The following is a 17587-nucleotide window of genomic DNA, read 5'->3' as shown; positions in this document are numbered from 1 at the left end:
CTCGGACTTCAGAGGCAGGATCACCCCAACCTCAATGCTTTTTATTACCACCGAGTTCTAGAGTAGATGCTAGTACAGCATGGCTATTCTGAGCTATTGCTGTGTTACACAGTGAAAGTCTGAGCCTGGTTCTGAAATGTGAGCTGGAGGTCATATTACATACAAAAATGTATGAAAATTTATGGATTTTAAATAAAGAACTATCACAACTTAAGCTTTATACAATACATTCTGGCTGAGATTTCCAAAGTAGTCTAGGAACAGACACACATCTTCCACGAAAATTTGTCTAGATTAATTTGAAAATCTCATGCCACGTGTCTTCCAAGGGCCACCCCACTCCGCTGACTCTTTCTTCAGGTAACTCCTTTCCTGGTGAGATCAGTCCAAAGTACCTAGAAATTCAAACGGAAATTCAAAAGGGGCAAAGGCAGACAGCACAGGTAGACATGAACAAACAGTGGAACCTTGTTTGCAAGCAGCCAAGGGAAGATGCTGTAATTTATCAAAACTTAATCAGATTACAAAATTCTAAGAACAAATTTCCCTGAAAGGTATTTCATTGCTGATGTTCCATTTTACTCCTCAATTCAGTGTTTTGAATGCTGAATTTTAAATGTTACCAAGACAAGTGACAGATTTCTAGTTAGGCCATTAGCTATTACTAAACTGAGGTCAAAATTGAAAAATCTGCAAATGATTGATTTTAATGCTCTCCTTGTCGATATGAGACAATGTCTGCAAAAAATTAAAACAAAATTAAACCAACCAGAAACTCACCTTCCAGAAAAGCAAATTCATCAATAGCTTCAATGGCATTATCTGTAAAACAAAGTGAATTGAAAACAATTGGCACAGATAAACAAATTCAAGTGCAGAGATATTTTAAACACATCAACATATGATTTTAACAATGACTTTTTAAAAAATAGGTTTATTCATTTTGGAGACTACGGGGGGAATATTTTACAATGTAATATTTGGCAGAACAGAGCTTTTTTCTTTTCATCTCTGGGAACAAGATAATACTGTTTTAAATCTGCACCTACAATGTCACAAAACACATGGAATCTGCTGGAAAATGCCTTTAGTCTAGTAACATTATTGACAAAGGTCAGCATAACAAAAATGGTCTTCTTACCCAAGTCTTTCCTTTGCAGAGTTTTCCTTTTTCCTTGCTGAGCGTACACATAAGCATCTTTAGCTATGGTTTCAACAAACAACTCCTGCAGGATGGAAGAGACAGATTGTTACAACAAGGGACAGGTGTGACTGCAATCTGTTGATACAAGCAGACGGGACAGTTGAGTCCTAAAGGATTAAAGGAAAAAATTACACCCTCTCCCCCTTTTGATGCTCCCTTTCCTCTGATCAGCTCTAAGAATGTTCAATGAAACCTTTAAATTAGACAATTCCTGCATAGCAGGGACAAGTGTTATTAGGGTGCTGGGGCGGGGGGGGGGGGGACTTTAGAGGTCCCTGTGTATATCTGGAGGTGAGGGGAGGGAGTGTGAATCCTGCTTTTCTTCTCTCTCAAAACATCACACTGGAACATGCAACATACTTTTCTGATTCTGTGACCCAGTTATTCACTTTCATGGATTACTGAGGCCCATGGTTAATATTCCTACCCCAAGACCTGCAACTTGCAAAGAGATTTATTTGGCAAACTCGTCTTGGCTCCCAAGTATCAGCAATACTCTAGATCACAGAAAATTGTATCAAAACATGCTTTTGCCCTTAAGGAGGTAACCAATTTTAGGAAAGGACAACTCCATTCAGGGCTAATTATGATACTTGATGATTTGAGCTCAGCAGGCTTTGCTATCCAAATTAAGTATTTGTCAGGGATACCAGCTACCAACTGCCCATCACTGCACCTTCTGAGTGCCAATCGCATCTGCACTACTTTCAATGGACAATGTAGAGTAACCTACCTAGAAGTACCTCCACCTACCACCAAATGAGCTTCTTAGTTGCAGCAAGTAAATACATCTTGTACTGTGCCCTGGAGGACATGAAACTCAGGCTCTGACTGATCAGAAGAGCGAACAAATTCCACAGCTGGACACTCTCCACTGTCCAGACACCAGACCACAAGAGCCCAACCACTGGAACGGAGAGCAAATGTAGCTCAGCTGATCTCATCAGGGCTCAGAAAGACAGATGGTCTTTCTAGTAACTATTATACAGGCCATTTACAGCTTATCGATGATGACACTTGGAACTGCCACCAGAAGCATGCTGGAATCGAGTGCAGAGCAGAAGTGCAGAGTGCTCACGTCAGTCTGATGTACTAAGAAAGTGGGTTGCCACATTCTGCACTAGCTAAAGCTCCGAAGTGCTCTTCCAGGATAGCCTTGAGAACATTATAGCAGTTCTGTGTCCAGGTGACAAAGGATTCCTGCAGCAAAGCCTGCTCCCTCTTAGCACTTATAGCCACCACTATTATCTCAATTACAAGAGCCCAAAGTTGTGGAATTCTTTACAAAGGGCAGACATGCACCTTTAACAGAAAGAGTAAACAACCTTCTACCAACTCTCCAGATTCTTCTCTCTTCCAGCATCCTCAAGTTCGGGCTGAGTCTTACCCAGCTTGTGATCATCCAGGTCCCTATCTTGGCCAAAGAAGGCAATGCAGAGGTAGCAGAACCTGTTATAGGGAGATGACAGAGCATAGGACCTTCAGCAAACTGAGCTGCTGAAGCATTTTGGGCTTCTACAATTTCCCTTAGTGGTTTCACAAACACTAAACTGCAAGACTGTTGTGCTCTAGAAAGAGAAAGTTTGAGACAAGGTTGTAACTGACAAGGCAAATAATAGCAAGTGGTGATTTTATGAGCAAGGTTGTTAAGGAGAACTTTATCTTGCTCTCTTAAAAGATGCACCCACTATCCCATTCAATATTAGATTGGCCAGCTTCCTGCTGGCTGGCAAGAGTCCATCTGACAGGTTGTCATACGCTGTCCCCCAGCATGCACAGGTGACATTCAGCTTTAACACTGCATGTGTGAAACCTAGCAAATCTGCATCAGGTCTTCTGATCCCATCAGCAAATGGAAACTTCTCATAAAACAAGCCCTTAAATGATTGCACCTTTATGGGTACATGTAAAGAGATTTTTATTCTCTTCTGCCACTTTTTCCACGGCATAGGAATACAGAATTTTTATATGCTAGTTAAATTCAGAGCTGATCACCACTGGTCTTCAAGTCAAATTAACTGCCCTAAACCATGGTAACCTGCAACGACAATCCAGGAAGTGAGAAAAGTACAGGCTACTCCAGGGGTGGGCAAACTATAGCCCGGGGACTGCATCTGGCCCTCCAGAAGTTTTAATCCGGCTCGCAAGCTCTCACCAGGGAGCGGGGTCTGGGGCTTGCCCTAGCTCCACGTGGCTCCCAGAAGCAGTGGCACGTCCCCCCTACGGCTCCTACATGTAGGGGCAGCCAAGGGGCTCTGCATGCTGCCCCCACCCCAAGCACCACCCCAGCCCCACTGGCTGGGAACCAGAGGGAGCTGGAGGGGGGAAATGCCACTGCTTCTGGGAGCTGCTTGAGGGAAGCGCCGCCCGGAGGCTGCACCCCTGACCACCTCCTGCACTTCAGCCCCCTGCCCCAGCCCTGATCTCTCTCCTGCTCTCAGTCCCAGCCCGAAGCACCCTCCTGCACCCTCAATCCCTCATCCTCAGCCCCACTCCAGAGCCCACACCCCCAGCCACAGCCCTCACCACAACCCCAATTTTGTGAGCATTCATGGTCCGCCATACAATTTCCATACCCAGATGCGGCCCTTGGGCCAAAAAGTTTGCCCACCCCTGGGCTACTTTGTCAGCTGGGAAGAATAAGTGACATTAACAAAATGAAGGAAGCTAATAGACAAGATGAGTTAAACAGGATAATTAGTGAGGTTAACTGTGAAAGAGAGCTCGAAGGGCCCTGGAAGAGACCATAATAAAGCCACACAAGCCTCAGCACCAATTTAAATGAAAAAGTCTCACAACCGAGACGGAAAATGGACTGACTATTGAATGAAAGCAGAAGCCAGATTATACAGTCAAAATCTCTGCAAAAGGGCTGTCGGAGATACTGCTCCCCAGTGGCAGCAAGTGCCTGAATGAAACATTCTAAGGGTCCCACAGGACAATTCATTCACATGCTCATTTTGGAGGTGGTATAGAGCCACCCAACCCAAGCAAAATTGCTCCTGGAATTCTCCAGGACAGCGGAGTGCACACTGCACCACTCCGTGGGATGCTTCCCCGCTCTGTGTCCACAGAGCTGATGGCAGCTGCAGAAGAGGTCCTGAGTCATGCCCTGCCTACTCCTCATCACCTTTGCGTTAGTTTGCCTCCTAGGGGATACTGAGAAGGAAGTTATCTTAGCTCCTGCCTACATTAACAAACTGGTCTCTTACTGCTCTGCTCCCTAACAATTCCCAGCATGTCTCTGACAACTGCCTCCTGCCTTTAATGCTCCTCCTATGCGTGGAATAACCTCCCTAGTCTGGTCTGTCAAGCTACTATTCTCTTGCCATTCAAATCCATCCACAATGCAAAAGAAGGAAGTTAACAACATGAACACTTTTTAAAATAAATCCTAGTCATTCTCTCTTCTGTTGTTCCCAAAGCATCCTATCTTCTCTGTGTCTCTTGTTTAAACAGTAATCTCTCTGGAGCAGAGACTGTCTGAGTTCTGTGACCCATAAAGTGCTGAGCACACAGTCAGCAGTTAAATTATAATAAATAAGCCATAGCCTACAGCCACAGGCTTCTTGTCAGATTAACAAACATCACAAGTCAGTATCTGGGGCACTGAAAGTCCCTTCCCCTGCTTCTTGTAGTATGACAGCCTCCCCACTGGATCATGCCCAGAGTTAACTTCAAACCTTAATCCTCCACTGCATCCATCATCTCATAGTCATGTTCCTCTGCGACCCAATATTGCTGCTAGTAACAGGCAAACAGTGACCAGGGAAGCTGTACAACCTAAACAGGTTATTTTCAGTTTTGCTTTGTCATAAAATAAGAGGCATGGACAGGGCCCATGTTGTGGCAGCACCCAAACTCTATGAGGCAGTTGTGGGGTAGAGGCAGGAAGAGAAGAAGGAGATTTTTTTAAGAGAGTCTCATTTTACATTGTAACCAGAGAAATTTATTTCAGTTTCAAATTATATATGAAAAGTTCTTCCAGGGGACAATGTTTCCCTGAAATGCAGCTGGTTGTTAGCAGGATCAGGCTCTGATCTTTGACTAAGCCCCTCTTGAATACTCAACGGATTTCACAACAGTCTGGCATTTCTGATTTGGTCTTGTGTATGCCGAGACAGTGGAGAGAACTGTGCTAATTCATGCCAATAACTGGAAAGACTTGCTGCGAATAACTGATCAATGTCATCAATTTGCAAAATCAATCTCAATTGAAAAAGCAAAGATTCTGTACCTTAAAGTGTATTTCTCTCTACTTATTTTGAGAGGATGTTTACAATACTTGGGCATACGCTAGTAAGTGTTCTGTAATGTTTTGTAAAAGTAAAAAAGGTTCAGTAATCAGAGATCTCACTGCTGCCTATAGGTAAATCATACATGGAAGTGACCATTTTATGTGTGAATTATGAAGTGCAGATTAATAACACCACCTAGCTTTTATCTAGCACTTTTGTCAGTATGCCTCAAAGGACTTTACAAATGAGATCAGCATCATTATCCCCATTTTACAGATGGAGAAACTGAGTCCTAGAGAAGTGAAGTGATTTGCTCAAGATCATCCAGCAGGGCAGTGGCTGAGCTGGAGCCCAGTGGTCCCACTGAGATGATGATGAGCAGGCTCTTTGTTGCTTGTGCATGAAAGTAAACAATCTGAAATGGACAAGGATCTGGAGGTTACAGTGGGTCACAAATTGAATATGAGCCAATGTCATGATGCAGTTATGAGAGAGGCTAATATCACTCTGGGGTATATTAACAGGAGTGTTGTATGTCAGACACAGGCACTGGTGAGGCCTCAGCCAGAGTAATGCGGCCAGTTTTGGGCACCACGTTAGGAGAGACATGGACAAATTGAAAAGAGTCTAGAGAGCTACAAAAATGATAAAAGGTTTAGCAAACTTGTCCTACATGGAAAGACTAAAAAAACTGGGCATGTGCGAAAAGGCTGAGGGGACCTGACACGAGTCTTCAAATAAAAGGACTGTTATAAAGAAGACGGTGATCACTTGTTCTCCATGTACACTGAAGGTAGGACAAGAAGTAATGGGCTTAATCTGTAGCAAGGAAGATTAACGTAGATATTAGGAAAAACTTTCTAACTGGAAGGATAGTTAAGAAGTGGAATAGGCCTCCAGTCATTGGAGGTTTTTAAGACCAGGCTGGACAGACACCTGTCAGCGATGGCCTAGGTTTACTCAATGGTGCCTCAGCACAGGGGACTGAACGTGACCACCTACATTTCTGTGATTCTAAATTCTTCAGTCTTTGAAGCACAGAGTACTTCAGCCACCAAAGAGCCTGCCAGTCAGTTTCCCACTGGGGCTGGAACAGGTGTTGCTTAAATGACAACAGGACCTATTGCCTTGTCACCAGCGTAAGTAACAGACCTGATGCCAAATACAATATAAATCAGTGGGTATCCAAGGGTGGCAGTGAGCAGCATAGCTTCACTGAAGAGCTAAAACTGCCTGGGGCAGGCAGTTCAGAAAGGGAGGGTAAGTCTACATTACGGGATTATTCCGATTTTACATAAACCAGTTTTGTAAAACAGATTGTATAACATCGAGTGCACACGGCCACACTAAGCACATTAATTCGGCGTGTGCGTCCATGTACCAAGGCTAGCGTCGATTTCTGGAGCATTGCAGTGTGAGTAGCTATTCCGTAGCTATCCCATAGTTCCCGCAATCTCCTCCGCCCCTTGGAATTCTGGGTTGAGATCCCAGTGCCTGATGGGGCAAAAAACATTGTCGCGGGTGGTTCTGGGTACAGCCTCACCCCTCCCTCCGTGAAAGTAGCAGACAACCATTTCACACCTTTTTTCCTGGGTGAACTGTGCAAACACCATAGCACAGCATGCATGGACCCTGCTCAGATCAAGACCGCAATCGTGGACGTTGTAAACACCTCGCGCATTCTCGCACAGTCTATGCTGAACCAGGACCTGCAAAGCCAGGCGAGGAGGCGGCGGCAATGGCAGAGTGGCAACAACAGTGATGAGGACATGGACACAGAATTCTCTCAAACCCCGGGCCCCTGCACTTTGGAGATCCTGCTGGTAATAGGGCAGGTTCTAGCCATTGAATGCTGATTTGGGGCCCGGGAAACAAGCACAGACTGGTGGGACCGCATAGTTTTGCAGGTTTGGGACGATTCGCAGTGGCTGTGAAACTTTCGCATGCGTAAGGGCACTGTCATGGAACTTTGTGACTTGCTTTCCCCTGCCCTGAAACACCATAATACCAAGATGAGAGCAGCCCTCACAGTTGAGAAGCGAGTGGCAATAGCCCTCTGGAAGCTTGCAACGCCAGACAGCTACCAGTCAGTCGGGAATCAACTTGGAGTGGGAAAATCTACTGTGGGGGCTGCTGTGATGCAAGTAGCCAAAGCAATCATTAAGCTGCTGCTATGAAAGATTGTGACTCTGGGAAACATGCAGGTCATAGTGGATGGCTTTGCTGCAATGGGATTCCCTAACTGTGGGGGGGCAATAGATGGAACCCATATCCCTTTCTTGGCACCTGAGTACCAAGGCACCCAATACGTAAACTGCAAGGGGTACTTTTCAATGGTGCTGCAAGCACTGGTGGATCACAACGGACATTTTACCAGCATCCACATGGGATGGCCAGGAAGGGTTCATGACGCTCGCGTCTTCAGGAACACTATCTGTTTAAATGGCTGCAGCAAGGGAATGACCTCCCAGACCAGAAAACAACAGTTAGGGATGTTGAAATGCCTGTAGTTATCGTGGGGGACCAGCCTACCCCTTGATGCCATGGCTCATAAAGTCATACACAGGCAGCCTGGACAGTGGTCAGGAGCTGTTCAACTACAGGCTGAGCAAGTGCAGAATGGTGGTAGAATGTGCATTTGGCCATTTAAAGGCGTGCTGGCGCACATTACTGACTCACTCAGATCTCAGCCAAACCAATGTCCCCTTTGTTATTGCTGCTTGCTGTGTGCTCCACAATCTCTGTGAGAGTAAGGGGGAGACCTTTATGGCGGGGTGGGAGGCTGAGGCAAATTACCTGGCCACTGATTACGCGCAGCCAGACACCAGGGCAATTAGAAGAGCACACCATGAAGCGGTGCGCATCACAGAAGCTTTGAAAACGAGTTTTATCACGGGCCAGGGTACAGTCTGACTGTTGTGTTTGTTTCCCCTTGATGACCCCCCCCCTCCCTTGATTGACTCATTCCCTGTAAGCAACCCACCCTCCCCCTTCGATTACAGCTTGCTTAAGGAAATAAAGTCACTATTGTTTAAAAATCATGTATTCTTTATTAAAAAGTCATTATAAAAAGAGGGAGAGAACTGACAAGGTATCCTGGGTGTAGTTTGGGAGGAGGATAGGAGGGAAGGAAAAGGCCACTGAAAATATTTCAAAGTAATGACAGCCTTTTGGTTGGGCTGTCTGCGGGGGTGGAGTGGGCGGGTGCACGAAGCCTTCCCCCAAGCGTTCTTACACGTCTTGAGTGAGGAAGATATGGAACATGGTGAGTGGTAAGGGTTGGTTACACAGGGGCTGCAGCGGCACTCTGTGACCCCGCTGCTGTTCCTGAAGCTCCACCAGATGTTGGAGGATATCAGTTTGATCACGCAGCAGCCCCAGCATTGCATCCCGCCATCGCTGATCTTCCTGCCTACACCTCTGATCTTCCTGCCGCCACGTCTCATCTCGAGCGTCTCTCCTATCCTCACATTGGTCCCTCCTGTCCTCACGTTCACTGGCATCTTTCCTGTAATTTGATACCACGTCCTTCCACTCATTCAGATGAGCTCTTTCATTGCGGGTTACTTCCATGATTTCCGAGAACATTTCGTCTCACGTCTTTTTTTTCCTCCGTCTTATCTGAGATAGCCTTTGGGATGGAGTAGGGAGGCTTGAAAAATTTGCAGCTGCATGAGGGAGGTAAAAAAGGGAGAGAAGTATTTAAAAAAGATACATTTTACAGAACAATGGTTATACTCTTTCACAGTGAACAACACTATTCACCTTACATAGCACATGTGATTTCACTACAAGGTCGCATTTTGCATCTTAATATTGAGTGCCTGCGGCTCTGGTGTTAGAGATCTTGCAGACGCAGGTCCGGGCATCAGAATTCAGCTTGCATGCGTCCATGGTAAGCCACTGTCTTTCGGCTTCTGCAGCCTTCATATACACAGTGCCCTCCTTTCCCAAATACCAAGCTAAGCCCGTTCAGTGCTGCTTCTTTCCTGTTAACATGCAGCAGCAGAAACCACCCCCCCCATCCAATTCTCTGGGATGATCACTTTACCTCTCCCCCCACCGTGTGGCTGGTATCATGGAAGATCACTGCTAATCACCCCCCTTCCTCCTCCACTGCATGGCTGGTAGCAGGGAAGATCCCTGCTAGCCAAAAGCAAAAAAGCTCAGCACCATTACCCCCCCTCGGCTATCTGCAAGGAAGGATTTCTTTTAAGCAACAGGCAAACAGCCCAGTCGGAATGGCCATCTCTGTCCCCTTAATTAAATTCCTGAATTTCAACCAGGTTACCATGAACGGTATCACTCTCCTGAGGATAACACAGCGAGATAAAGAACGGATGTTGCTTGAATGCCAGCAATCACCGGGACCATACGCAGCTAGGTTTTGTCATGCAATGATACCAGATTACTCGCTACATGCATGGTGTGGTCAAGTGTCCTACCATGGTGGACAGAATAAGGCTGCCTTGCCCAGAAACCTTCTGCAAAGGCTTTTGGAGTACCTCCAGGAGAGCTTCATGGAAATGTCCCTGGAGGATTTCCGCTCCATCCCCAGACATGTTAACAAACTTTTCCAATAACTGTACTGGCCACGAATGCATCCCAAGTCCTCAGGGCAAATCAATCATTAAAAAAATGCTTGCTTTTAAACCATGTTTTATATTTACAAAGGTACACTCACCAGAAGTCGCTTCCATGGCTTCATTGTCTGGGCTACTGGCTTGGGAAGGCTGAGAGGATAATTCCATCTGGGTGAGAAAAAGCTCCTGGCTGTTGGGGAGAATGGAGCGCTGTGTGTTCTCTGCAAGCCCGTCCTCCTCTTCCTCTTCCTCATCTTCCCCGTCCGCAGAATCCTCAGCCATGGCTGAGATTACCACTCCCACCTCGGAATCCATGGACAGGGGTGGGGTAGTGGTGGTGGACCCCACCTAGAATTGCATGCAGCTCAGCGTAGAAGCGGCATGTTTTCGGCCCTGAATCGGACCTTCCATTTGCTTCTTTGGTTTTCTGGAAGGCTTGTCTGAGCTCCTTCACTTTCACTCTGCACTGCACTGAGTCCCTGGTGTGGCCTTTCTCCATCATAGCCTTGGAAATTTTTTCAAATGTTTTTTCATTTCGTCTTTTGGAACGGAGTTCTGTTAGCACATATAGCGATCAGATCCAGTACCTCCCGTGCGGTCCATGCTGGAGCTCTTTTTCAATTCTCAGGAGACTGCATTGTTACCTGTGCTGATGAGCTCTGCGTGATCACCTGTGCTGGAGAGCTCTCCAGGCTGGCCAAACAGGAAATGAAATTCAAAAGTTTGCGGGGCTTTTCCTGTCTACCTGGCCAGTGCATCCAAGTTCAGATTGCTGTCCAGAGCGGTCACAGTGCTGCACTGTGGGATACCACCTGGAGGCCGATACCGTCAATTTGCGGCTACACTAACCCTAATCCGATATGGTAATACCAATTTCAGCGCTACTCCTCTCGTCTGGGAGGAGTACAGAAAATGGTTTAAAAGAGCCCTTTATATCGATATAAAGGGCCTCGTTGTGTGGACGGGTGCAGCGTTAAATTGGTTTAACTCTGCTAAAATCGGTATAAACGCGTAGTGTAGACCAGGCCAGAGAGAGGGAGGAGAGGAAAGTCGGAAACAGAAGATACAGGGGAAGAGAGTCAGAGTGTAACACAAGAGGAAAAGCAAAGTTCAGAAACAGGATAGACCTACAGCCCCTCACAGGCACCCCACCTCCACCTCTGGGCACTCCCCCCACAGGCACCCCACTTTCCCCATAGGCATGCCACCCCCACCTCCAGGTGTTCCCTTCAGGCACCCCGCTTCCCCCAAGAGCACCCCACCGCCACTTCTGGGTGCTTCCCCCACAGGCACCCCACTTCCCCCATAGGCATGCCACCCCCACCTCTGGGCGCTCCCCCCACAGGCACCCCACTTACCCCATGGGCACCCCACCCCCCACCTCTGGGTGCTCCCCCCACAGGCACCCCATTTACCCCATGGGCACCCCACCCCCCACCTCTGGGTGCTCCCCCACAGGCACCCCATTTCCCCATAGGCACTCCAACCCCCACCTCTGGGTGCTCCCCCACAGGCACCCCATTTCCCCCATGGGCACCCCAACCCCACTTCTGGGTGCTCCCCCCACAGGCACCCCACTTCTCCCATGGGTGTCCCACCCCCATTTCTGGGTGCTTCCCCCACGGGCACCCCACCTCCACCTCTGGGCGCTCCCCCCACAGGCACTCCACTTTCCCCACGGGCACCCCACCTCCGGGCGCTCCCCCCACAGGCACCCCATTTCCGCCATGGGCACCCCAACCCTACTTCTGGGCACTCCCCCCACAGGCACCCCACTTCCCCCATAGGCATGCCACCCCCACCTCTGGGTGTTCCCTTCAGGCACCCCGCTTCCCCCAAGAGCACCCCACCGCCACTTCTGGGTGCTTCCCTCACAGGCACCCCACCTCCACCTCTGGGCGCTCCCCCCACAGGCACCCCACTTTCCCCATAGGCATGCCACCCCCACCTCTGGGCGCTCCCCGCATAGGCACCCCACCCCCCACCTCTGGGTGCTCCCCCACAAGCACCCCATTTCCCCCATGGGCACCACACCCTCACCTCTGGGCGCTCCCCCCACAGGCACCCCATTTCCCCCATGGGCACTCCAACCCCACCTCTGGGTGCTCCCCCCACAGGCACCCCACTTCTCCCACGGGTGTCCCACCCCCATTTCTGGGTGCTTCCCCCACGGGCACCCCACCTCCACCTCTGGGCGCTCCCCCCACAGGCACCCCACTTCCCCCACGGGAACCCCACCCCCCACCTCTGGGTGCTCCCTCAACCTCTGAGCCCCGCGGGCTGCCGGGCAGAGGGAGAAGGGGGCGGCGGACCTGGGCCCAGGCAATCACCCCCGGACGCCCCTCACCGTGGCGCGGGCCAGGACGAACACGGCCTCCTGGCTGGCCAGGCTCACGTCGGGGTCGGCTTTGACCAGGGCCTTCACCCGGGCCAGGGGCAGCCGCGCCAGGCGCAGCGGGGCCGCGCACAGCGACCCCGAGCCCGGCTCCTCCGCGGGGGGCGCGGCCGCGACTCCCGGCTCCGCTCCCGCCATCCCGGACACAGGCGCCCAAAGCGCCTGCGCACCCGCCGCCCGCGCGCCCCACCTAGGGGACCGCGCGCGACCTCCTCGGCAGCGCGCGCGCGCGCAGTTCCCCCACGGTCCCCGCCCCCTCCTCAGTCTCTCTGTGCCCCACGGGTGCTGCCGCCCCTCCCCCCCCACGCCGCTGTCAGTGTGGGGCGCGCCCAGCCCGCTAGGCCCAGGCGGCCCGGGTCGAGCCCGGAGCGCTGGGGGGCTGCGGGGGGCAGGCCGGCTGGGGCAGAGTGGGGCCGGGGGGGCGGGTCTAGCTGCTTCTATGGCCCCCCCCGCCACAGCAAGGGGCCAGCGCGGGGGCGGAGGGGGCGTTTATCGACTGACCAGAGCTAGCTTGGGGCGGAGGGGCCCCAGGAGTGGGGGCCTCGGGCCTGCCCATTCTGGCTCATAGCCATTGGCAGACCTGCCCCCCGGAACGTCTCTCATTCCGTCTGACCCCTTTAGCCACAGGAGGGGGTGCAGCCCCGCTTTGGGGAGGCTAGCCCAGTGCCCCCCGCCCGAGCCCCCAGCTCCCCCGGCACCCCTTCCCCACCTGGCTGGAGGATTTCCAGCAGTCCTGCCCCTGAGCACCGGCCAAGCTCCAGGGAGGGCTGGGGAGCTGAACCCCCACTTGCTTGGGGGGGGGACAGCACGGGAGGGGCCACAGCCTAGGATAGGGGAGACTTAGCCTTCCCTGCCCTATTGTACCGGTGCCCCTGCCTTTAGCCTTCACAGCATCCCCGGCCACAGGCCACAGGATGACTGTGCATTGTGTGAAGTAGGTTTGTTTAAACCTGCTGCCGATTCATTTCATTGGGTGGCCCCTAGTTCTTGTGTTATGTGATGGGGTAAATAACACTTCTCTATTCACTTTCTCCAGCCCCCTTTCATGATTTCGTAGACCCCTTTCAAAGCACCCCTTAGTCATCTGTTTTGTAGGATGAAGAATCCCAGTCTCCTTAACCTCTCCTCACATGGAAGCTGTTCCATCCGTCCAAACATTTTTGTTGCCCTTCTCTGCACATTTTCTAATTCTATTTTTTTTTAGATGGGGCGACCAGAACTGCCCGCAGTGTTCAAAGTGTGGGCATACCATGGATTTGTGTAGTAGCATTGTGATAGTTTTTTCTGTCTTCTTATTTAGCCCTTTCCTCATGGGGGGCAGGTGGAGCCCACTTCTGGGATGCTAGCCCCTGGCTCCGCCCCTTTCATCCACCTCCCCTTTGTGATCAGAGCCCCGAGACACCCTCCCTCTCTCCACAGCCTGAGACTCCCCTGCCACGGTCCTGAGCCTCAAGACCTCCTCCCCCCGCAGACCGAGCCCAAGCCCCCTTTCCCCCCGCCATGGCTAGAGCACCAAGCCCCCCGATCTTCCTCCATGGCCAGAGCCCTGAGCCCCCTTGCCTCCCGAAGCCCGAGCTCCTCTCCATGGCCAGAGCCCTGAGATGCCCTGCTCCTCCCCCACAGCCAGAGCCCTGAGACTCCCTGCCCCATCCTTAGCCAGAGCCCCAAGCCCCCCTCCCCTTGTAGCCCAAGCTCTGAGACCCCCTGGCTCCCCTCCATGGCCAGAACCCTTAGACCCCCCTGCCCCTTCCGGTCATCACAACCCAACTCTCTATACTTCTAATAACTGAATCCCCCATTACTGTCTTCTGTTTCTTCCTACCAGGGTGCCTTCCCCCAGAGGGGTGTCCTCAGTGCACAAGGATACCATGACAGCATTGGGAAAAAGGGTTGCATCTATGGGATCATTTCCCTGTGTTCCAGCTTGATGTTCTCCTTCCCCAAGACTTTCATCCTTTCCAAGAGCACAGAGGCTGCCAGACTGGGGCTTGGCCTGCTCTGCTGTGTCTGATAAAGTCTAGTCTGTCTCCCTGAGCTCCTCCAGTTCAGCCACTCTGGTCTCCAGAGCCCATAGTCAGCCTCTGAGGGCCAGGAGCTGCATGCACCAAACGCACACATATACTGCTTGCCCACAAGGCAGGTAATCGTATATGCTCCAGTCAGTGCAATAAACAATCCCCCCCAGCCTGCTGCTGCCATCTGCTTGCATTATTTTGACTCTTGCGGGGTTTTTGTTTGTTTGTTCTTTGTTTTTCAGGGGGTTATTGGCCTAAGTTTAGAATATGTTTGTTAGATGTGTCTGGCTCTCATGCTTCCTCTAAATTCCCTTGAAAAGCTCTCATTTGCGGCTCCACTGGTCACTTAGGAGCTGACTTTTTAAACCCCTCTTCTTCCTGAGGTAGCCTCACCCCTCATCAAGGGTTCTTAAAGGGAATAGAGATCAAAGGATGCCAGGCTAGATAGGGTAGTATTGTCTGCATTTTACAGCTGGGGAAACTGAAGCACAGATGGATTAAATGACTTGGCCAAGGTCACACAGGAAATCTGTGGTAGAGCAGGGAATTGCACCCTGAGCTCCCGAGTCCTAAAGTCTCTGGGTCTGTCTACACAGCAGTTTGGAGTGAGCCCACTAGCTGGGGTTTGACAGACTCGAGCTAGCAGGGCCCGTGCTGCTGATGTGCTTTTGAAGTTGTGGCTCGGGCTGGCGCTTGGGCTCTGACACTTAGGGAGCAGGGTAATTTTCGAGCTCCAGCCTGAGGTGCAAATTCAGCGCGCTGTCTGCACGGCTATTTCTAGAATGCTAGCATGAGCCCCATGAGCCCAGGTCTGTTGACCCAGATGGGGAGGCTTGCTTCTGCTTGCTCCAAAGAATAGACATACCCTTAACCCCAAGCCCATCCTCTTCCTAAAGTTCACAGGGTGTTCTATGCCTAGAGCTCAGAAAGGCAGACCAGGGCTTGCCTCCTGCCTCAGAAGCCCATTCATTCCCTGCCCTCTTGCACCCTGCCTCTGAGACCCAGCACAACTGGCCACTGGCCACCCCGCAACAAGAAGAAAGGTCTTAGATCCGACCATAGCCAGTTATTGCTAACATGTTAAGAGAGCCATTTTACACACAGTTGGTGTATTTTGCTGTTATTGTATAATTTTTCTTAGCTTATCCTAACATGAAGAAAAGTCCTGATGTGGAACCAGGGTTTAAATACAGACCCTCAGATTTACATCACAGACAGATACCCTTTGACCTGGCATACGCTTTGCTCGTGAGTTACGCAACTATTTGCTGGACAGCAGTACAAAGGGGTTGGAATCAGGACTCCTGGGTTCTGCTCTTGCCTGTGGGAGGGGAATGAGGTCTGGTGTTTAAAACAGTGGATGAAACAAGGCCTAGCACATTCATTTCAAAAGGCAGGGTGACTATGTGGATGAGCCTGGACTCTGTCATATTTAAGACCTTCCAGCTCTACCAACAGTGACTTTGAGCAACTGCTCTAAAATGGGGGAAGGGCTAAGTGAGGCCCCTAAGGTAGCGCAATAACAAGGGAGGACTGTGAGTTCACATTATCATTACATGACAGCATTAGGGGAAGCAGCCTGGTCCAGGAGTGCATCTGCTAGGCTGGGACTCTGATACCTGAGTTCTTTCCCTGGTTCTGTCCCTGGGTGACACTGGGAAGTCACTTTATGTTTCTCCATCTGTAACAGGAGTATTGATACTGACCTCCTTTGGAAAGTGCTTTGAGAGTGACTGTGTTACCATCCAACTCAGGAACAACTCCCACCATGGCAACACAGTTGCTGATCACGAATGCCTTGTGCTTTCTGCAAATCCCATGATGCTCTGAAGAGCAGGAGCAGTGCGGTCAGTTTGGCCATTGTAAAACTATACGACTAACTAACAAAACTTGCCCAGATAGTCACTCACAGGAGCGAACCATCTCACTGTAGTATAAAGACAGAACCTGAGACACGAGGCTTGGTATTGGGGGCCTGGCATGAAGCCTAAGGCCTGAACCAAAGTCAGGCCCTGCTGGTATAAAACAAAGTTAGCAAGAGTCGGCCTATGAGCAAAGGTCGGGCCCTGTTATAGAACAGGTGCCTGCTTGCAGGTGCACTGTCCGGCACAGGAACTTGGCAACAACACGGCGCGTTCCAAAACCACAAGCATTCTTGGGCCCTAGATACTCACATAAACACATTCCAGAACACCCCGATACAAGGTTATGGTATAAACACACTCCTCAGAGATAATACAGGACACAGACCCTCCTAAAGAGAGGGTAGGATGACAGGGTGATGGCTGGAGATGTTTTAATCAAGCCAACATGCACAAGGTAAAGGATGGGAACTAATCACATCAGAGGGGCAATATGTAACTTGGTTGTATCAGTATAAAAAGGGGGCTGCAGATGGGGTGTCTTTGTCTGGCCAAGCAGGAGGTGGAAGGTCCTGCCCCTCGCTGAGCGGAGTCCATTGTCATGGCCATACCTGTAATAGTGGCCGCGCAGAGTCTGCCAGGTGCTAGTACTGTGCTTTGTCGGCAATAAACCTGGCCGAGTGCCTCTGCTACTGAACCGTCTGTGGCCTTGGGCAGTTCACTCGAGGTCTGCGCACAGCTGGGGCAGAACGCAGAGAGAACACACAGCCAACACCTGATAACACGTACTTCATCTTTCAGATCAATATAGATACAATATAGATAGCTCCAAACGAGAGCTAAGGGAAGAACTGGGGTTTTGTCTGGTGGCTGAAGCAAAAAATCCAGAAAAAATGACATAATTCAGGTCAAATGAAACACTGCGAATGTTGGCTTGAAACGAAATGCCAACATTTTCTACACAAGTTTCAAAGTGATTTGTTTTGAAAATGTCAACATGAAACATGCTGACATTTGCAATTTTGGTTTTGGGGTTTTTTTTCAGACGAACTATTTGCCAAAGTCGACCCAAATTTGCAAATCATTTTGGACCCTGAGAGATGCATTTTTTGGGTGAAATTTCTATTTGCCAGAAAAAAAATTGTCCAGCTCTACTCCAAACAACCAAGGCTGTGTAGCTACGCCCAGCTCAGTGTCAGCAGGACATGGTGCTACCACTCTGGCACCAACTGAAGCTAGGTCAGAAAGAGCTGCTCCCCCACCCCTTGCTGCTTTTCATACAGACCACAA

At 50.2% G+C, this 17587-nt stretch overlaps 1 protein-coding gene across 1 annotated transcript in view; it reads right to left on the bottom strand.

The window, feature by feature from the left end:
- Positions 1 to 12558, bottom strand: part of POLE4 (DNA polymerase epsilon 4, accessory subunit) — a 38251-nt gene extending 25693 nt beyond the window's left edge. The window contains exons 1-3 of the mRNA XM_030540812.1: positions 12373 to 12558; positions 1142 to 1226; positions 781 to 822 (exon numbers count right to left, since the gene is read on the bottom strand). Coding sequence (XP_030396672.1) covers positions 781 to 822; positions 1142 to 1226; positions 12373 to 12558 — 313 coding nt within the window. The remainder of the gene's footprint in view (positions 1 to 780; positions 823 to 1141; positions 1227 to 12372) is intronic.
- Between the last annotated feature and the right edge of the window lie 5029 nt (positions 12559 to 17587).

The sequence above is a fragment of the Gopherus evgoodei genome, chromosome 22 (assembly GCF_007399415.2).
Source record: "Gopherus evgoodei ecotype Sinaloan lineage chromosome 22, rGopEvg1_v1.p, whole genome shotgun sequence".
NCBI classification, from domain to species: Eukaryota; Metazoa; Chordata; order Testudines; family Testudinidae; genus Gopherus; species Gopherus evgoodei.
Note: the sequence above shows the minus strand (reverse complement) of the source record. Positions and strands in the feature narration are given on the sequence as shown.